A 22,974-nucleotide genomic window follows, 5' to 3' on the forward strand; every position below is an offset into this window, starting at 1 on the left:
AAAATGTGCACTGCCTTCCAAAATGTGCGCACTTTTTTTCACAATGTGCGCACATTTTAAAATGCCTTAAAAATGTGCGCACATTTTTAAATTAGAGTTTGAGTTACAGTTACAGTTAGAGCTAGCTAAACTCTGTACTCTAAGTCTAACCCTATATAACTAACTCTAACTCTAACCTAAAAAAGCGCGCACATTTTTTAAGGCAGTAAAAAATGTGCACACCTTTTGAAGCCAGTTTAATATGTGCGCACATTGTTAAAAAAAGTGCGCACATTTTTGAAAGCAGTCCAAATGGTGCGCACATTGTTAAAAAAGTGCGCACATTTTTGAAGGCAGTTCAAAATGTAGGCACGTTGTTAAAAAAAAGTGCGCACATTTTTGAAGACAGTTCTAAATGTGCGCACATTGTGCAAAAAATGTTCGCATCCCCGACTCCTTAGTGGAGTGCCAAGTCTTCGGCAAAATAAATCGACTCTATCCAATCCAGATACAAATTCTGAAGCGCTGATTGTAACGGTATTTTACAGTATCCGAATCAGAAGATATTTTCCCGGCATAATCGCGTTATGCTCTTTCTACACTTCAGAATAGAAGTTTTCTCACTGCCAACCACGGTTACTAATTTTTGCCTGTTTGACGGATTTTTGGCGCAGCTAAGCCTACGTCTGAAGTGATTGGAAAATCGCCCCGCATTGGTTTTAACTTGTGCCAGCAAAATATAATTTGACTGTATGCGCACCACAGCCAGCTGCCTTTGTGGTAAAGTAATGACCAACAGCTAAAAAGAAAATGAAACTTGTACACGTGTACTACCGTGCATGATGAAAAAAATAATCGTTTGCGCCCCCCAATATAATTAAAAAAAAATTCCTATTTAAGGGCCAATACAATGCTAACATAAACAATAGGGTTGTTCAAAAAAAACCTTTTTTGTCAAAGTTCAGTGGGGACCCCTTGGAATTGTTAGGTTGCGTCTAAAAACCCCACAAACAAAATCTAAGTTCGTTTGGTTCAGTATTGACCGTGCTACGTCAATTTGAAAATTCAGATTTAGGCAAAAATTTTTGAAAAAAATAAATTATCCTCACCCTGAATTTTTTTTTTCGTATTTTGCATTGTTTTGCAATTGAATAGCTATAAATAAACCTGTTTTACAGTAAACAAAGTGAGTAGTCATGGTACAAATGTCACATTTCAACAACATTTGTTAGGCTGTTTTGTACGAAAAATGGCTTTTAAGCACGTTTTTTTGAACTTTAGATAAGTAATTGATATAATTGTGTGAAGACTAAACGCACTATTTTATTGATTTGGTGTTATGTGTGCTGCATCTACTTTGTTTTAAAATTTTATGTTTCATACAAAACAGCCTAACAAATGTTGTTGAAACGTGACATTTGTACCATGATTACTCACTTTTTTACTGGAAAACAGGTTTATTTATAGCTATTCAATTGCAAAGCAATGCAAAAAAAGAATAAAAAAAATTGTTTAAGGGGGAGATTAATTTTTTTTTTAATTTTAGAGTAAATGTGAGTTTTCAAATTGACGTAGCACGGTCAATACTGAACCAAACGTGCTCAGATTCGGTTTGTGGGGTTTGTAGACGCAACCTAACAATTCTAGGGGGTCCCCACTGAAATTTGACAAAAAATGTTTTAAAACAACCCTAATAAACAAGAACTAAAATGATTTTTAGACATTTTCGTTTTGACTTAACACTATAAAACACAGATGAACGCCTAATCAATGAAAATCTATTACTTAGAAAAGAGTGTTATACGAAAAACAAGGCAAGACAACCAAAAATGGCTGTGGTAAAAACAAACTGAACGGGTCAGCGTTTAAAGTTAAATTTGTAATTTAATGCTGCTATAATTCACAAAACAATTAACGGCAAGGTAGAAGTTAGTTTGTTTTTTCAAACAAATCTGCCTAAGTAGTCGTGTGTTAAAAAAGTTTATGTCGTTCAATGTGGCGCATAAGGAATACGTATTACTCGAGAATTTTTGTTTGTTAATTTTTAGGTTTTACCTATCGCATTTTATGGATAGGGAAACGCACGTCGTTTTGTTTTGTAAAAAAGCGTTGTATACTGTACGGCAAATTTAATGTAACTGTCTCGAACTTGCCGTCACTCAGAATTAGATCATCCAAATGGCTTGCAACAATTCTGGAAAGCCCGCGCAAGAAAGACGTCATACAGTTACAAATGAATTCCTAGATATAGCCAAAGGGCGTTTATTATTTATTCTAAGATGAGAAAATTTCTCAATTTGGTTTCAGAATTAACTAAACGCACCTGCTAGAATCAACAGAAGTCAGACAGAAAACAGCTTTGCGTACATTGCCAAAGTTTATGTATGTTGTAAATGCTTGTTACTTCGATTAGTGTACGGATTAAGTGTTAGTCTACCTAATAATGCAGTTTGCCCAACATAGCAAATCTATTTATTTTTAATTAAATACAGAAAAACATTCGTGCGATTTGTAGTTGGATATACGTTTAAACGTACAATACAGAGTCGTATTAAAAAACGAGAAGTATAATGCAATCTAAGAAATGAAGCTCTTTTTTCTGTGATCAATTAGCAGTAACTACTTTTGTCTAATCAAGGTACGATAGAGAACTATAGTATTACCATTCTGGGAATTCCATCTGCCTGTTTCAAGATGTCGGTGATGTACAATATCGTTGTGCTGCTTTCCGTGCCGTGCATTGGTAAGTGACTTAACTTAACACGAAACTATCGCAATTATACGTACAATAAAATCTGGCAATTAATAACCATATGTCCATGATTGCAATTATCTTTTACGTATAAATCGCACCACAAGTGTTACACAAATTTACCGGAGCTCGTTATACTTAAACGGCCTGTCGGATGTCAAGCGCTACACGAAGTGCCTTTAAATTGTATTAAATATGCACGAAACGTAAAACGACAAACCTCTAAAAAGGGGATAGAACGTGAAATTGCAATAATTTCGAATGTTTCCCTAGCCGCTAACCCAATTGCCTTCATTTTCCTCTTAGTTCCACTCTTAACAAAAATGAAGGTGTCGGTGTCGAATGTAACCAATAGTTAGACAACCGAAAACGTGACAAGATAAGAAATAAAACGTGAAGGTGCAGAAGTGAAAAAAAAAACGATATAAGTTTTGCACAACAATAAATCAGCAAGGTCTAAATCTTTTAATATAAATATGCATTGCGCCATATACATATATTTAACTATTATTTGAACAAACAATATATGGCGAAATGCACATTTATCACATTTATAATAAAAGCTTTAGAGTGTTTAGACCAGTGTTCGGCAAACTTTTTTGGTCGCGGCACAAATCACACTTTTTAGAGCTATTGAAGGCCCACTACGTAAAACCACTACAAAAACAGTGGCAGATTCAGGACATTTGTTGTTAAGGTTAAATATTACAAGGCCCCTTGATGACCAAAACACTGCAAAGGCATAATGTAAAACATACTATAAAACCAAAAATATACGCGCGAGGCGCGAAAAATGTTAAAGTTGGAAAAATTATAGCTCGAAAGGCTCTTTAGGACCTATTTGGCACGTGAGTCTGAACCGCGGTGAGACTACATACAAAATTTTAGCAACACGAAGTTTTAAGACAAAGTGCAATGAATGTCACGCGTCCCAAAACTACATGATAACACGAAGCTATTTAAAAGTAACCCACGGGCCACTAAAAATGGCTGTGCGGCCCACAGTTTGCCGACCACTGGTTTAGACCAGGGGTCGGCAACCTTTTTTGCACTGCGGACCGGTTTAAAACTAAAATTTTGTCGCGGACCGGCCTTAAAAAACAACAAAAGTTCAGGAAAGAAAAACTAATTACAACTTTCAATACGAACTTTATGCTTGTTTTGCTGCAAAGAGATACTCCCATCTAGAAATTATTGAACTTACCGAAACCCGCGGGCGGCATCCGGCCAACCAAACAATTTAATTTAACCCAGCCCGCGGCTTGTTTCAATAAAACTTTTGGGCCTTTGCGTTTTTTTCTTGAATTACAATTGTATACCATTATTACCAATTCCTACATTCTTACCAGCTTAATTATCAAAATAAGAATATTTAAAACATTCTTTTAAAAGAAGTCACGTTTTTTATAACATATAATAATGAATGATCCCATTTGTGACCAGGCCCTATACACGACACTTTTAATAGTTAGCCTACGTAATATAAAAACGCAAAAAAATAATGGCAATATAAAAAAGTACGAACCACAGACAGACACCCGAAAAGTATAGGGTAGGCATACGTACAAGGCTTGCCAGAATGACTTTTTTGACAACAAACATCATTTTTTTAACGTGGTTGATGTGAGAAAAATCATAAGGCTTTTTGGCTATTTTGTCATTTTTATAGAGGCTAAAACTAATTAATATACATACGTTTTTTCAAAACCTTATCTGCCTAAATTTCAAAGTTATAAATTATTTCATTATGGGACATAGTTTATAAACATTGTTTGCATGAATTTATTGAATTGCATTTTAAGGTGAGCACGCTTAAAATTAAAACACATGATATTTTAGATCATTTTTCGATATATTGTAAGTAGATATATTTGTAAGAAGTTCGATTTTGTAATAAAAATATGCATTATGGATGTTTTGAACGTGCTATGTAACTCATATGGCCACAACACACTAGTTGTTTTAAACCTTACGAGAGCTTGATATCATACCAATCAACCATGGAGTAGTAGGCTATATTAAAACGAAGGTAAATGTGTTTTAAATACAAAAATACATTTAATCATTTTTGGCTTTTGTGTTTAAACAAAATTTCAATCTGGCAACCCTGCTACGGACCGGTAACCAACTCCTCGCGAACCGGTACCGGTCCGCGGACCGGCGTTTACCGACCACTGGTTTAGACCTTGCTGACTGATTGTTGTTCGAAGCGGTGCTCATGGTATAATAAATTTTGCAACTTTATCGTCGCCATTATGTGTTTTGTTGGAGGGCAAGATTCTGTTGTGAAACACACATATACTTAGCATAAATTACGTGAGTCAGTAAGGAAGATTGAAAAGAACCACACACGTACAAACGATAAAATTATCCGTGCAACACAAGTAAACAATGACCGCATGCACATTACTTTGGTGGAAGTTGATCAAACCAACAAATATTCAGTGCATAGCCTATATGGCAACCAAAGCAGCAATCAATGATCTGTTGTTGTTTTTTTCTGCAGTCCTGTCATCTCAACCTTGTCCGGACATAGAGAACTTCAAAAACGGGTCGATGTATAAAGTGGTGGACGACCTTGGTTTAAAACGCATTCGATTCAGCTGCAACACTGGTTTATACATCAGGGGTGCGGAAGAAATTTTTTGCGAAAACGGAGCTTGGTCCCAAGCAATTCCGATTTGCCAAAGTAAGCCTTCGAGGCAGGAGATTGCAAACGCTAAGTGCCCGAATAGTGTTACAGTAATAATATGCAATCCAGCAGATTTGGATCATTTGTACATTGTAATTGTAGTTGATGTAATTAATTACAGTTTTTAATGTAACTGTAGGCCTAATGTAGTTAACACATTTTCATTCTGTGTATTTCCAACTGTAATTGTAATCTGCTAAAATTTTCGCTCGATACTTTGATGTTGAGAAAATTGTTTCAGTGCCGAAAAATTGTAATTAATGCAATTAATTACACTTTTTAATGTTGTCATATAATTGAAACATTTAAGGGAGTAATTGTAATTCTAATTCATCTGGATTAATGTAATTGTTCCAACTCTGGTTTATAGTCTATACCATTTTTGCTTAGTCTTTGTGTAATTTCGGGGTCCCATTTGTTTACATCTGTATTATTTCAACTTTGTTTCAGGTAAGAAGCAATGTAACGTCATATCACCTCCCAACGACGGTAGCTACCGATTCAGCAACGTAGACAAAGAAGGAAACCTCCAAGTGACGATCACATGCGACAAAGGCTACGTACTGGACGATGGATACGACGCTGTCATCCGATGCGACCAAGAAACCGCAAAGTGGTCAAACATTGTTCCAGAGTGCAAACGTAAGTGCGAGGTTACGTCTGTGTTATTAGTTCACGGTTAAAGAAAAACAAATTTTGTAAAACCGAAAGAATCAACCAAACTATATTTTAAAGATTCAAGCAAACGCTTCGTTAAACTATTTTAACAACACGGTTAATTTCGACGATCAATACTTCATGAAATAAATTAAAATATTTCGGATAAAAAAAAAAATATTTTAGAAAATATCACATTATTTCCTGTAACTTGATTAAATAGCTTTGTGTTAAAATTGTAAGGTTCAATTTTATATTTGTCAAATGCCATTACGTGCTTTCTATTTTTTTACAGTTGAAACCGATTGCCATCCTTTGACGGCCCCTGCCAATGGCGGATTGAAGGTGATAGAAGATAACATCATCGGCTACACTGGCGTAGAATTTTTTTGCGATCCTGGCTACGAAATTAATGGCGAATCCAAACTGTACTGTAACGGTTCGGGCTCGTGGAACTATGAACCACCCACCTGCGAAGGTACGATTGAAATTCACGCGTCTTGGCCATAAATGGAAAATTGTCGTTGCGTAAAAACTGAGTTTAAATGCAACATCATTTTAATACATACCTAAGCGTCACCTTTGATACACAATCAAATCTATGGAAAACGTGGAAATAATCGCGGAAAATGTTTAGTTTTAACGTTAAAGGAAAAGTTTAACCGAACGAAAAGTTTCATAGAACTAAAAGGTGTCGCGTATTGAAAGGTTAGGTAAGACCTGAATTAGATTGTTGTTGTACTTATTTCAGAAACAATTGCGTGTCCGCCAGTGAGGCAACCAATCTACGGTCAACTCAAGATGCTGGGCGACGACCGAGTTATTTTCTACTGTGATGCCGGCTACATCATGAAGAGCGTGTCCTACAACCAATGCAGCAAAGGAAAATGGCTTGAAGCCTTCCCAACATGCAGCAGTAAGATTCATTTCGAACGTTGATTACATCTACTAACTATTTAAAATAGACACGTATCCTATATACTGAAAAACACTCGCGTACAACAATCAGTTATAATTCCTTTAAGCCAGCTGCAAACCAGAGATTGCAAATCTAAGTTATAAATGTCTTGAATAATGGCCTACAATGAATAAGGGCACATATGTTCCGAAAACTCCCCAAATTACCTCAATTCTTTATTCACTTTTGAGCAGATGTGTCAGGTCTGTGAAAGTATTCAAGGCATAATTAAGCCACCCGCCATCCCGTGACAACATTTAACATCCTGTATTTATTTCATGATAAAAAATACGATAATAACTATTTGATCGTATTACCTTTTATAGGCTCTAAATGCGTTCAACTGAAATCAAAAAGTAACAGCAATTACGCTATATAGTCGGGCGTTCACCTTATAATTTCTACACTTATTTTTCTAGAAACTGGCGGTTGTCTCATGCCCGTGCTGAACAAGGGAGTCAAAGTGAACCCAAAATATGACTCCTACAGCGAGGGGTCAATCCTTAGCTTGTCGTGCAACCGAAGATGGCGTAGGATAGGAAGCGGAAAAATGTCTTGCAAAAATGGAAAGTGGGTCGGGATGAAGCCAGTGTGCATAGGTAAAGGGTTGCAATTTCATGTAGGATTGGCAGTTTTTCTGCATTGCTTGACATCAATATAAAAAATCAAACACGAAATTAAGAAACACAATACACTTTTGGTAGTATTTTTGGTAGTATTTTCAAAAAATAAAACCTCGAACATTCGGTAAAGTCTAGTTTCAATTTTTTATCTTTTATGAAGACAATTTGAGCCAATATTGGTGTAAAAATGTGAGTCGACCGGATCTAACGCTGACTGTTATATTTTTAATGAAATGCTCTATATCCGAAATAAGTGTTCTAACCTATGTGGAGAAAGCGATTGTCCCCGATCACCAAAGCAGTGTATAAACGTTTTTCAGAGCCCACTTGCAGAATGCTGCAGCCGCCGGCAAACGGGAGTCTCATTACGATGTTTGATGCCAACTTTTTATCCGTCGGAACCACTCTGAACTTTACCTGCAATGCGAACTTCACCATGTTCGGAAAGGATCACTGCACTTGCACGCCAGGCTACGGCTATTATCCCCGATGGTCCTGTCGGGGACCTGTTTGTAAGCGTGAGTAAAAACCGAATCGATGACGCGTGTTACGTTGTGCGCTGTCATTGTGTTTTCGTGTATTGCAACTTAATTTATATTTTAAACGGTCCTCATTACAGTTTTAATTGGAAGATTTATATTGGGGATAAAACAAAAGGTTGTGCAAAAAAGGGAATTGGTGTTTCCGAGAATGTTTGGTTCCATAGCAGGGACAAAGTAGAATAATTTTCTTATCGGAACGGTGAAAACTTTCGTACCGAAGGCCATGACAACCTTCAGGAATGAGTCACAAGTTATGTAATAAGTGGACCTCATAAGGCAAACAAACCTAACAACCTAGGATTTGCGATCACAAAATGGAACTAAAACGTGCAAACATAGTTTTTTGGCATGGCCTACTAAAAAAAGAAACATATTTTTGCTGGTGCCGGTATACGTTTATCGCAACCCAGTTTTTTATCGCAACCCAGTTCCGGTGGCAGAAATTATTTTACCATCCAGACCTTTCCGGTTTACTTTCACCACTGTTCCAAGGACAATCGAGAAATGTTTTTTTAACTTTGTATGTCCTTTTTTTTAAATGACGTCAAAACAAATAGCACTGCATATCAATCAACTATAGCTATTCGATAACGCTCAGATAATTTTTTTCAAATAGCAAGTTACGGCCGTGTGCGAGCTCGATCATTAGCGTTAGGTTAAAGAAGTGCACATCTCAATTAAAGTCCGCATATTGGCACAGGAAAAATCTCTTGCCCAAATATCACCGAGTTCGCCAACGGGAGAGTGGCGCAACCCTTCTGGTCGCGAGCAACGGTTCCAAACGTTTACTCGGCGCTCTACTTCTATTGCAACATCGGATTCGAGTTCAGTGACAAATACTATCGGGTTCGGGCGCGGGCGAGGTGCCAGCCAAGTGGACGGTGGAGCACCTTACCGAAACCTTGCGTGGGTAAGAACTAGATGTGTTTTACGTTTAGTTCACATTTATTGAAACTCATTTAGTGGGCAAGGTTGGCTAATATGTCTTTTATATGATGCGCACCAAATGGTATTGAATTTTAAATTCTGACAATTTAGTTTTATTGATTTCAATATAAGTTCTTTTCCGACACTGCAGATGTATAGTCATAAAAAATACTGATGTAACGTTTTCTTCAAACTTAAGAAAGAGTCGAACTAATATGCATTAACGCGACCACCACATTGCCAACTAGTAACCGATAGGCCTACTTGAAATTTAGTCCTATTCAGATACCCCATAATTTGTGCATTTTTTGCAATCGAATACCGAATGCGGTCATTACATTTCTCATTAAAGCAACATATGTGTAGGCTTAACTGAATGACTCACGCGAAATTTTTCTTTTTGGGTATGAGGCAAACATTTGCGTTTGCGTTATTGATTTAATTTCCTCCAGTTCGTAGCCTACTGTACGTTTTGATAAATTTGCATTCCAAAGTAGAATTCGCTTGGTTAGATCGCAAATCATGGCTGGAAATCCTTTATTATTTCGGTATCGGATCGGCATCGATACCACCCTACTATCAAAACGAGTATCAATACTACCACTTGCCCTCATGCATCGGATTCGATATTGTCGGACATTGCAAGTAACTGTAAACACAGTAATACATAGTTTTCTGTCGCGTCATCGACTTTAATACCAAGCACAAATACTAACCGCAGTACCCTACAAAAAGCTCACCAATCTGCCAGGTTTTACGTCTGGTGATGCATGATGGCCTAAATTCATAAGGATACTGTACATGTACTTTAGGCAAACATTTGGTTATTTCGTATTATCCGCACTTGCAAAAAATCCTTGATGCTGCTTTACTTGCGATTAAAAGTTTCTTTTTTTATGTATAGAGAAACCGAAATGTCCTGAACTGTCGTTGGAAAATGGCGTCGTAACTTTGAAAACAGGGCGACGCTCAGCTTCAGCTACCTTCCTTTGCAACGATGGTTACACTATGGTCGGTCAGGGGGGCAGATATTTCTGCAGATGGAACGGAACAAAATTGTCTTGGAAAGGCAACTTGCCGTTGTGCTATTTGGACACAGGTTTGGTTAACATAGGAAATAGGAAAGTAGCGGCTTTAATTTATTTACGGTACACAACATAACTTGGCAGTGTTGTAATGGCTTAAGTCAATGACGTAAATTAAGTGCACTTAAGTCACTGTTTTTAAATGACTTAACTTGATTTAAATATTTTTGACAAAATAACTTGACTTGACTCAAGTCTTTTGGATAAATAATTGACTTGATTTAAGTCTTTTGGATAAATGACTTGGGTTAAAATGAACTGTTTTCATTAAGCATTTGTATCTAAAGTTTTGCACATAAAACAATTTGCTTGCTATATGTTGGTTTTATTTGGGTTTTTGTCTATTTTTATCGCTCATATAATAAAGGTCTTGACGCTCACCTGCTCTGCACAATTCAAAATGTCTTCCATTCGTGTAAAACCTCATAGCAAGGTTGACTAATGCCTTTTATATGATACGCACCAAATGGTATTGAATTTTAAATTCTGAAAACTTATCTTTCTTGATTTCAATATAAGCTTTTTTCAGACACTGCAGATGTATAGTCATAAAAATATTGATGCAACGTACTTTTAAACTTAAGAAAGAATCAAACTAATGTGTGTTAACGCGACCACCACTTTGCCGACTAGTAACCGATAGGCAGTGTTCCCTCTAAGGTGCGCACCAGCGCAAATTGCGCAGTAAAATTTGCTTTTGCGCACTTACATTATTCTCAAATGACAACTAATATATCTGTACTTTATTGCCACAACAGTTTGAGCATTTCACATTGGCCATTTTTTTCCTTGATGTTTGCAGCTAAAAGCAAGTAAACAAATCAAATCCGCATTGGCGATCGTGACGTAATACATTAATTTGTCTAATCGGTTTTTATCATTCATGCTGTGTATGTGCTTTTATCTCACGTAGAATTTAATGTCTACTCAGGAAAATTAAGCTTAAAAAATGAGTTTAGAACATTGCCGAACACAACAGTGGAGGGTTAATAATTCGGGATCATAAAACAGAAATGCATTTTTTAGAACGTAAATTTTTAACACAATTGCCGTTTTTACACGATTTCTGAGCAGATACAGCTGTGGGGTCAATAATGGCCCACAAAAATTGACAAAATCATCTTTATAAATGCAAATGAGCGAATAGTTTGTGATTCTTGATAAATCCTATTTTTGAAAATTAGACATTTTGATAATTTAACCCAAGTAGTCGGATATTTTTTTCGCGCGACCGCTTTGTTGCCATATCCTTGAACATATTTAACTCAATTGCAGTTGCACGTGCAGGTTTGTTGAAACTATATGTTTCATGACATCTCTTTGTGACGTCATCTTTACACTTTCACGCCTCGTCCCAATACAAAAAACATTGATCTGGCGCGGGCCCCTGCCAACGCAGCCTTAAAATGTTCTTGTGCACTTCAAAAAATATTTGCGCAGTAGAAAATTTTCTTAGAGGGAACACTGCCGATAGGCCCACTTGAAATTTAGTTCTATACAGATACCCCAAATTTTGTGCAGTTTTTTGCAATCGATCTTTTTGGGTATGAGGCAAACATTTGCTTTTGCTTTATTGATTTATTTTCTTCCAGTTCGTATAGCCTACTGTACGTTTTGATAAATTTGCATTCCAAAGTAGAATTCGCTTGGTTAGATCGCAAATCATGGCTGGAAATCCTTTATTATTTCGGTATCGGATCGGCATTGATACCACCCTGCTATCAAAACGAGTATCGATACTACCACTTGGCCTCGGGTTTCGGCTCGGATCCGATATTATCGGACATTGCAAATAACTAAATACACAGTCACATATCGGCACCATTTCTATCGCGTTATCTACTTCAATGCGAAATCTTCATAAGGATATTGTATTACATGTATTTTGGGCAAACATTTAATTTTCTCGTTTTAGCTTGATGCTGCTTTTCTTGCGATTAAAAGTTTCTTTTTTTATGTATAGAGAAACCGAAATGTCCTGAACTGTCGTTGGAAAATGGCGTCGTAATTTTGAAAACAGGGAGACGCTCAGCTTCAGCTACCTTCCTTTGCAACGCTGGATACACTATGGTCGGTCAGGCGGCCAACTATTTCTGCAGATGGGACGGGAAAAAAATGTCTTGGAAAGGCAACTTGCCGTTGTGCTATTTAGACACAGGTTTGGTTAACTTAGGAAATAGGGAAGTAGCGGCATTCTTTATTTAGCCTACTATAATCCTACATAACATAAGTCAATGCTCGGCAGTGTTGTAATGACTTGAATTAGGTGCACTTTAGTCTGCATTTTAAAATGCCCTGACTTGATTTCAGTATTTTGGACAAAATGACTTGACTTAAGACTTTTGGACAAATGACTAGGGTTGAAATGAAATGATTTTAATACGCTTTGTTATACATTTTGGTATTTATCTTAACTTTTGCACATAAAACAATTTGCTTGCTATAAGTTGCGTTTTTTAGGTTATTTTTTAGGTAAGTCATTGCTCATAATCGGACGATTTTACCAATTTTAATAGTTTTACGTATCATTTTTACGACAAAGACTTATGTTATTTTACAACGAACTTGTCTGGGACTTCAGTCGTTTCAAAATGACTTTGTTTGCAACACTGATTGTCGGGCTATTTACGAGTTTTATCAAACTGCAAAACGGGCTGCTGGAGAAAGGTCGATAGACATTTTTGATCCGGCTCGTTAATGGTTTTATGACGTAATATGTATTGTTATCAGATGACCATTAATCTAGTTATTATATCATAATACAAAACCTACATGTACAATTTTAATAAAGCTTTCTCATTCAATATTTTTCAAAGCGATATCAAAACCAAATTTAAAACCTATATTAGGTAAAGCTATTGATCACGCTGTGCAAAAAAATGTCTTCCGTCCGTGTAAAACCTCATAATGCAAATCCTATTCCGCCTGTAGCCTACATTGGGGCGCAATTTACAAACTTTTGTGATATGCCAACTACATGTTTATCCCAGACATTTACCCGAAGCCGAGCTGCGGCGCCGGATTCCAATGGACAAAGTTTTTCGACCGTGACAATCCTTCAGGCTACTGCGACTGCGAAACGTTTTCCGATCTTAGAAAAGAAAACGGAGGACAAATCTGCCACAACCCAGTCAATGTGGAGGCCAGACTGACGGGAACCAAGTTCGACTACAGACTGGCCCGCCAGAACGTCACGATTGACACCGGCAAGGAAAAGGGCTTAATTTGCTGGAATAAAGCGAATGACCAATTGTGCCAAGACTACATGATCAGGTTTTGCTGTGGTAAGTGTGTTTAGCATATATATATATATATAGGCCTATATAGCGAAAAAACCGCCAATGACCTACTAACCAAGATTCGAATAAAATGGCTTTAAAGCTTTAAGGCAAATTTATAAACCGTATTTTTAGTCAGTAAAAAGGAAGTTTCTTATCTTGATGGTAAAAAGCAGCTCTATTTAATGTAAAATGTAAGACATTTAAAAGAAAATTAATAAACAATTGATTTCGCAAAAAATAATGGACACTCAAAATCGGGTGTTCATTGTCACGCTCGCCATCACTTGATGTTCAAAGACTAAAAACTCGAAGCCTACTCGGTTGTTGTTTGTTATGACGCAATTTTCCATTTTCTAGTATTGAACGTTTTTATAAACTCGTTACTGAGTTGCCAGACTAAAAAAACAGTCCTGTAAGTCATAGCAAGTTGACGCAACGCATTCTTTTGTAGATATTGACGAATGTCGTACCAGCAACCAATGTCATCAGCAGGCAACATGTAGAAACACTGATGGGAGTTATACTTGCACGTGCAATGCGGGATACGAGGGAAACGGATTCAGCTGCACAGGTAGAAACGAAAAAATTAAACAAATTAAACGTGTGAATACAATATTTGGGGTGCAAACCAGGGGCGCCCGCAGAAAATTTTCCAGGGGGGGGGGCAATCAGGGGCGTAATCAGAAAATCAAAAAAGGGGTCCTGAATTTTCAACTTAGGGAATTCCCCTATGTTTTGCCTGATGTTAATGAATAATGACGTCATTAAAACAGTGACAGTATTACGTCATAGAATGGTGATTGCAAGACGTGATAGAAAAAACCCAGAAACAGCCAAATACGTCCAGCAAAAGCGAGCATGTGCGTCGTCGACAATCCTGTCAGTCGCCAGCTGCGAAATCACGGTGTACAATCGTTAACTTTTGGCAAAAAAAAACAAACCAAGACCTTAAAATATGTGTGTTTAATTGTGGTAGAATCATACATAATTCGACCATCAGCAGCGCAGTTTTCAAGTTCCATGAACGAAACTAGCGCTAAATTACAAGCAATCCTTTCACCACGTGCAATACTAAACGAAGATCGTTTTTACCGGGGGTTATTATGCCACGATTGGCGCAACATCTGCAAAAAAAAAAAAATTACAAAAAGGGGTGGAAAGAACTCCCGCCACCTCTGGATACGCCACTGGGGGCAATGGATAGTGTATATTATTTTTAACCTTCACAAGTAATACATATTACACTTACAAATAATACTTATAATCATATTTTGAAATTCCAGGGGGGGCAAGTGCCACCGTGTTTGCTCGGCTGTATAGTTCCGAATAAACTTGAAAAGAAGCAACTCTTATTTTTTTTAAGAATTTTTGCTGACAGGGGATCAGTGGAAATCTTTATTATTGAAAAAGTAACGGTTCAGTCGGATTAAGTCGCAAATACCTGACATAAATTTCGTATCGTCAAGGCCGTCTCATTGAGAATGCCAACTCTAACACGCATTTTTTTGTTATACAGAAACACAGCGCTGATCACATCCTTAAAGAGCAAAGCATCTTAACAACAATTTTGTGGAATATTTGAGCTCGCTTACATGCTATCTAAATACCTCGTTAGCCAGCGATTTAACCGAAATAAACCTAAAAACGCTTTCGTGACGTGCATTAAATTTTCTGTGATTTGATATTGTCAAATACAAGGTAAACTTCTAGAAACCGGAAGCTATGTAGGTCGAAAGCCTTATAGAATAAAAAAAACAAAAATAATAATACAACGGTACACTTGAGGAAAGCAATGACACGTAAACTTTACGTACTTTTTATGTTATGTTTACCGGTATTTAAAAAGACCAAAACGCACAAGAAACATTGATGCTGTATTATACGCAGGGTTAAGGAGTCGGTTAAAAATAACCCTAGTTCGACTCTGGCCGAATTTGCCGATTCCTTCGAGTCCGTCTGCCACTCTACAACCTGTATTTGACTTAAAACTAAAGTTGGCTCGATTATACAGCAATTGACTCATAGGGGTGTCCTATAGTTCACCCACCTTTAATAAGTGGTTGGAAAATATTCCACGATATGTTATTCCATTCATGCAACCAACAGTTTTCACCCTTTTCCATTTGTTATTTGATATTACGCACCCGCACGTCGGACTCGGGTAGCTTTAGTGGAGTGACGAGTACAGCAAAATATACCGACTCTACCCAATCCCGAGTCAGGATCCGAAGTGCTGATTGTAGGTTTAAAGGTATTTTATAGTATTCGAATCAGAAGACATTTTTTCCTACATAATCGCTTTATTCTCTTCCATCACTTTAGAATAGAAGTGTTTTAACTGCCACCACGCTTTCTAATTTTTGCCTGTTTGACGGACATTTTGGCGCTGCGTAGCCTGTCTGAAGTGATGAAAAATCGGCCCGCATGGGTTTTAAGTTGTGCCAGCAAAATGTATCTGCACCACAGGCTGCTGCGTTTGTGGTAAAGGAATGACAGAAAGCTAATAATAAGGAAAAGTGCAACTTCTACACGTGTAGTCGCGCACAACCGCGCATGATGAAAAAATAATCGTTTGCGCTCACCCAAGTATAATTTACGTTTAGCATAATAATAATAATAGGCGAACCCTTTGTGCCAAGCTAACTTTTTACGACTCTAGGGCGTTTTATTTTGTACAAAGCATTTCCAAGAGTTTTGCATATACCCCCCCAAAAAAATGATTTCTGTTCGACCAGTCATTAGTAAACTAAAAAAATCGAGTGGTTAACGAGTCGACGCCAACTTACTAATTGACTACTTCATATTCATAAAAAAACATGTTGTTTAAATCAATGTATCCTGATAGATAACAAAATTGTCAATAAAAAAAAATTGGTCAAAATTTTACTTTTTTAGGTCAAACAATAATCACCCCAGGTATTTGTAACCCTTCAGAATTCAGATTATTTAACAATTGTTGAATGTTTTAGGTCTCTTCTTATGTTTGGCTTAATTAACAGTAGTCTATCATACATTTAAAATTACTTAACGATTGGACAGTTAGAGTGTACCACTCAGTTTTCTACAATGCAACTTGTTTTAAATAAATTATGTAGCAAGAAAAATGATCATTTAAACAAATTAAATATAATAGAATTCTGTAGAAAAAACAATAAACTTTAAACGTCATTATGAGAAACAAAAAACAAAACACTTTTCACATTACTTTCAACTGTTTTCCTCATGGTGTTTTCCAAATCCTTTGATGATTTTAAGTCTTTTAAAAACACCATACAAACCTGGTAGAGACGCTTTAAACAGGTGTTGTAGTTCTTATGAGTTTTGTCCACACCATTCTTTGCCAAAGTTGATATAACTAATGACTGTAGGTTCTTTTTGTTGTTCATTGTGTGAGATTTCTGCTTAATTTTTTGTCGTTTTTCAACCTTGGGTTGGCTTTTTGGGACATGTCGGTCCTTTCTCGGAGTTGAAGAACGAAGTTCCATTTTGTGTACACTTGGTGAATTCAGCAATTTGTCATTGCTGGGTCGGTTTGAGCATTTTGTTGGTGTAGATTGCAGCTTGGAAGACTTTGCAGCATTATGGCTTCGTTGGGACATTTTTTTGTACTTTTTTGTTTTTACTGGTGGTCGAGTTCTTGATCCAACAGAGTAGGTTTCATGCTTGATTAGTCTGTCTACTGTTTGCCTACACATGGTATCATTCTTTTCAGAAGCACCAATGTTATATGTTATGCCATGATAGGAAGTAGTTTGAGCTATTAAAAAGTCTTGCAAGTGTTTCATGTTCGGTTCATATACAACAGATTGCTGTTTTAAGGCAGATAGGCTGGTAAAAATCTTTTCACGTTCACCTTTTGAACTTAGCTGGTTTGATGACTCTGTACTTTCATCTTGAAGAAACTGAGCACAGTTTACTGCACCATTTTTTACTTGAATGCCTTTGTTCTCTCTGTTATGAATTGCCAAAAGCTCCGGCAACACATTGTTTAAATTAAAAACAGAAACTTGGTCCTGAGTAAAGTTTGGTGACTCACACAACTGATTATCTATGTAGGAATAATGCATATTCAATAGAATAGAAATTAACTGCTTCACTTGTAATTCTGTTACCTGCAAAGACTGTTCAATCTTGGATGCAAAGTGTTCTAAAGTTGCCATGAAGAACCTATCTTGAACGACCAGGTCATCAGAGGTAATACACATTGATCCATCAAAATGGTGTCTATTTACTTCTGAATTAAGGCAGGGCATTTGTTGATCCTGTAAAATTGTGCTTGGTATTTCAATTTGGTCCACAGGTTGTAATGGATGCAAAGTCAGTTTAGATTCAGTGGATCTTTTAAGAATAAAACATGCTTGCTGAATTTTAGAGTTGAAATGAATCATTGGATGCTTTGTATGATCTGATTTTAACTCAGCTTCACCATATTTATTTGCATAATGTTTTGAATAGGAAGGACACTTTTCTTCTCTAATCCCATAATCAAGTTTACACAATATTCCACTGTTTTGATGTTTTATAAGAAAATCCAACAATGCTTCTTCGACAGATATATTTATGCAAGACAAACTAAACACTGTTTTAGTCATATATAAAAATGGAATTGACGAAGTATCTACAAGTTCTACAAATCTAAGTGTTTTGCCAATCCAGATTTTGGGTTTAGCCTGATGATCAGATGAAACTGAATTGGATTGTGTTATAGAATAATTTGATTTATTCAGCATTAGCGCAAACCCAGAAAGTGTGCAGGCAGAACCAAACTCAGCAATTGAAACATTAACAGAACCTCTCCAAACAGTATAATTTCTAAGATTCAATTTAAATGTTGCTTCATCAACAAGGTTTCCAGAAACATATTCAGTTATTTCTTGTACGATAGAATTTTCAGGCAAAGTGTAATCATGGATCAGTGTAATCTGCGCAGCATGAAAATTGTTAAGTTTTTTTAATGCTCCAAGAATGAGACATAACTTCTTGATGTCGGATTTTTTATATAAAGGTGTATGCCAAAAAATATCCAATAAATAAGACCCAGCTATACAAAGGCTATCTATGATATCATTTAAAATGCCTGCAACACCTGCAAGCTGTGTTTGTAGAACATTTTTTGTCAGCTCGTCATTATTCCAATTATCCCAATTTTGTGTTTTGCTTTGATCTAGGTCAGTGCAAATATGAATTACCTTAAGGTATTCGCTGGGATGACTGTGTGTAAGAACGCAACTTGACCCTTGTTGGTAGCTGCCTTCATTGCAAGTCTTTCGGTTTTGTGCAGAGGTATACAAATCCAATACTGCAATGTTTTCCGTTATAATTATAGTATACCTATCCATCCTAAATATTTACATTAAGCAATTTATTATAGCAAACATCACCAAACAGTTCCAGTGTTACTGTTACTCTGTAATTAGCTTAGGCAGAATTAGTTCATTGTTGTAGAGCAGTGATTCCCAAACTGTGTGCACGGCAGTGACGGCACACTAGTGTGCCTCGAGAGATTATCAAGTGTGCCGCGAAACTTTTTGTAATTAAGGAAAAGAGAGTATTTGTATTACCAATAATAGGCACACACGCAAGAATTTTAGACTTAAATACGTAAAGTTAATCACGAATTAATAATTTATAGACATTACATTTGGTTTGTCGTGTGTTAAGAGTGATTGTTTAATTACTCTATTAATAAAAGTGTGCCACGAAATAGTTGAGATTTGTTTAGTGTGCCGCGAGCCAAAAAAGTTTGGGAACCAGAACCACTGTTGTAGAGTCTTGGTTTAATGCAAATTAACTATAGCTGACTATATAGAAAATGTTAAAAGTGTTATAGCGGAAATACTGTTAAGTGTATAGGTAATTGCAAGTTAGCACGTAATTTTTAGAATATAAACGCAAATTTTGTTACAGTTGCACAACAGGCACAACTAAACTAATTAGTGAGTAACAGTAACAAAACAACTGGAACCTTATTTTTTAACTAAAAAAGCAGTCATGCGTGATGCGCGCGTAAAACGAAGCTCATCAAAACAATACCGATTTTTTTAGTATTCTATCCTAAAACGTTTGCTGGTGGTTAAGTTAATAATGTCTAGTCAACTAAACGGTATAAAAATCTTGTATTTAATTTTTATATACTAGATGCGCCGTGCTACAAAAGTAAAAGAAGAAGAAATGTTCAAAGTGCAGATGTTTTAAACCGCTGGCCATTGGTTTAATTTAGTCGAATAACCAAAGATCGGAAAACGGGTTTCTTGCTCCAGTGATCAGCCGCTTGTTTCGTCGCACGACATCGCCACAGTTCTTTTAATATAATGTGAAATGCAAGTTACAAGTTCACAAAGACAGAAACCCTAAAATCGCTATTAAAAAAGCGACTATAGGCCTACTTAACTGCCTAAGGATTTCCTTAATATGAATATTTTACCATAATAATGACTAAGATATAAAATCCAAGTCATTCTATGGGACACTTCTTCCATGGTATGTTTCCTAAATAAGTGAAGCTGTTCACGCTGGTCATGGTCGGAACACAATAAAAAAATCGTATATTTTTAGCACACTTTGCAATCCCTATTTTTCATTTTAGAACTCGTCAATTGACTCCAGAAAAATGAAAAAAATCTTGGTTATTGTTAAATGTTTATTCAGCATGTCGATGTCGAACTCCTAATTGACACAGAGGTTTTAGAAATCTTCAACCGGTCGGCCACGTCCCTGTTTGAACTGCAAAAAATTGCCTTCGACATGTCTGAAACAAATGTCGTTGCGCAATCAATTACAGCTGGAATGAATCCAAAAAAGATGCGTGGTCAAAAGGCCATGTTCCTGCACTCTCAAAATGTAGCCTCCTCGGGAAAACGAATGTTGCTATTCTGGGTTTGTCCAATTTCCCATCGGACTTTCGTCGGTGCCAAATTAAAGCATTAACATTTAACGCTGACAAATGCCTAGCTACGCCTGTTTTCAAGCACAACAGTCGGACACACACAAATGACGTAACGCTTACGTAATCCAATGCCAAACTTATTTACCAATTTTGGATTTTAAGCGAACGATCGTATAATAACACTTTCTCTTAAGATGTAGAATATATTTTCTTGAGATAAGGGTGTGGCAAAATCAGTGCGGTTTGTCTGCATAAAATAAAGATAACTTAAAGCAAGAATATGCCGGAAGGAAGTGAAGATGCTTCTGCTTTATTAATCAATGGTCTTAGCGGCAAGTATGGGCGCCAGGATATTTCCATACCATTGCATTTTAACAGACTGAGCAAACCCCATTGCTATGACATATCCCGAAATCGAGCAATCAAATTATTCCTGGTCGATGACCGCATTGCGTTAATCCGAGGCGACTGGCCGCCGTTATTTTTAACCCGAAAACGCCCTTCTGGCAAACCTCGCAAATCCACGCGCGACAATTTTAGTGACGAGGCAGTCACACACACACACACAAAACATACAGTAGTTCAGACAGACGCTGCGTAATCGTGATGCAACGCCTGGTGCGAAAAGGCATTCGCAAAGCCAAATTTGAGCAAGATTGCAAGTGGCGTCGTTTTTAGGTCGGACTAAAAGGGAGGGGAAGGCCAGCATTCGTCATCATCGCTGTATACAACGGGGTGAGGATGCCAAGATCCAGTAGCTGGGCGTCGACAGGATTGAAAGAGCTGTCTTGTTTACAAGATAAACATACATACTTTAATTTTGCCGCATTACGAGAGAAAGCTTCAAAACAGAGTCGAAGCTGGACACAAGTCGTTGTTAGTCGGGCGTGGGAAACTTGCAAAGCGCGTTAACGACCGAAAAAGGCACGCACTGAGAAAATGTATAAAATCCAGGTCGTGATAAAGAGGCGGAAAATGCTTTGCATTTCGTCTGGATGCTGGTCTCGCTTGCGAAAGCACGCACGAGTAGTTGCAGGCAAATAAACGCGCCTCGTGACGGTATGGAAAAGAAGCATGCTGATTTTGCAGGGAGGGAGAAGGAATGCTTTCTAGAAGCGCCTTATACCGCGAATATTCCACGCCGCCGCGACACGCGTGTCGCTGTTGTATGGTAATAATGAGATCAAAAAACGGTCAAAGTTTCGCGAGTCGGATGCAGACGGAAGTTCGACTGGGACAGACAGACGCTCGGTCATGCTGCTCATCGTGCGCCGCTTTTAAGAGCTGTTTATGAGTTCGATCACGTGACCCGACTGCAGTGTTCTAAACGCTAAAAAGTTTTGTTTATAGTTATTATTTTTAACACAATAAAGATTAGAAAAACGCGTTGAGGCTTGGTTTTTCTCTATGATAATGACGAGAATAGCTTATTATGATTTCGTTAGGAGTTTTCAGTTTAAATACTTTCAGCAACCTGTCGTCATCCATAAATGCAGGTGAAGCTAAGAATGTATGACCAGAGTTGTTCAGCACCACAAATCATAAACCGTGACTAATGCTGGTGGTGAGATTAATATAGCATTTGTAAAAAATAACAGTTCGTAAATCGTATTTTTCGCCAGAAAAAAGCGCCCTCCTAAAAAAAAAAATAAGCGCCCTCCTAAAGATTACTCCCGAGGTCAAGGGAAAGAAAGTTTCCTTATTTGGACATTTTTAGCACAGCATGGGCTTGTAAAACGGGTATAAAAACAATGCACAGCGACGCTACATCGTTCGCAATCTGCTATACTAGCGCTGGGTTGTAATCTGCCGTCGGAGGCACGAACGAGCATAGCCTATGTAGAATCGGCGCTCGTGAAAGAGGCAATAGGAGTAAATAAAGCGTAATTCATTTTATGCCAAATGGACGCAACTGTTCAGCAATATGCTTTCACTGACGACAAATATGCCGAACTATAATGAACAGATCTTGGAAAAGAATTAGAAAGAATTTAGAATAAAAAACTCGTTTTATAATAAACAGCACTTGTAAACGAATTGGAAAGAATTTGGGATTAAAAGTGCGTTTTTACTACTTGTATAAAATTCATTGTTGGAACGTTAGAAAGCCCCTCACTTCATATTTCCGCCGTCGCCAAAGCTTAAACTCAGCACAAAGAAAAAACAAATGTAAACCAAAAATCATGTTTTCTTTCTGGCAGCTTACAAGCACAGGAGGAGCGCAGCGCACTTTGGCCCGCAACAAGTTCCCGCTCCATGTATCATGGGACATGGCGCTTGGCTGGGCTCTTGCAAATTGCAGTCTCGCGGTCTATCGCCTGTCGCCGCGTCCTCCGCATAAATGCCCCTCGGCTTGTCGTGTGCGTCTTATTGTTCTGGAGCCGAGGGACGGAAAGGCGCGTATTGATATAAATGTTCGTGTTTGTATGCCCTTGGCTTACGCGCGCGCGGTTTGCTAGCCTAGGGCTGTTCGGCCGCGCGGCTAAGGAACGCTTTTCAAGCGCAGTCCGCCGTCGAGTTGCCAACACAAACTCAAGGTTTATAATCATTATGATTTCGTTGCAGGCGCGCGGCACCAAGAATGCGTGTAGC

General features: G+C 37.5%; 2 protein-coding genes across 2 annotated transcripts; one reads left to right on the forward strand and one right to left on the reverse strand.

Annotated features, from left to right (window-relative positions):
• The first annotated feature begins 6,881 nt into the window (after window positions 1-6,881).
• On the forward strand, window positions 6,882-15,095 carry LOC146161333 (complement component receptor 1-like protein). The gene is made up of 9 exons (XM_083385133.1): window positions 6,882-6,996; window positions 7,458-7,637; window positions 7,982-8,179; window positions 8,904-9,113; window positions 10,035-10,229; window positions 12,179-12,373; window positions 13,206-13,499; window positions 13,948-14,067; window positions 15,013-15,095. Exons 1-9 carry the CDS (start codon window positions 6,882-6,884, stop codon window positions 15,024-15,026), a joined length of 1,521 nt encoding a protein of 506 aa, XP_083241259.1. The 3' UTR covers window positions 15,027-15,095.
• Window positions 15,096-16,593: 1,498 nt separating this feature from the next.
• On the reverse strand, window positions 16,594-18,319 carry LOC146161334 (uncharacterized). The gene has a single exon (XM_083385483.1). It carries the CDS (start codon window positions 18,224-18,226, stop codon window positions 16,655-16,657), a length of 1,572 nt encoding a protein of 523 aa, XP_083241609.1. The 5' UTR covers window positions 18,227-18,319; the 3' UTR covers window positions 16,594-16,654.
• Window positions 18,320-22,974: the final 4,655 nt, after the last annotated feature.

The sequence above is a fragment of the Ascidiella aspersa genome, chromosome 3, assembly GCF_963924565.1.
Source record: "Ascidiella aspersa chromosome 3, kaAscAspe10.2, whole genome shotgun sequence".
Taxonomy (NCBI): Eukaryota; Metazoa; Chordata; class Ascidiacea; order Phlebobranchia; family Ascidiidae; genus Ascidiella; species Ascidiella aspersa.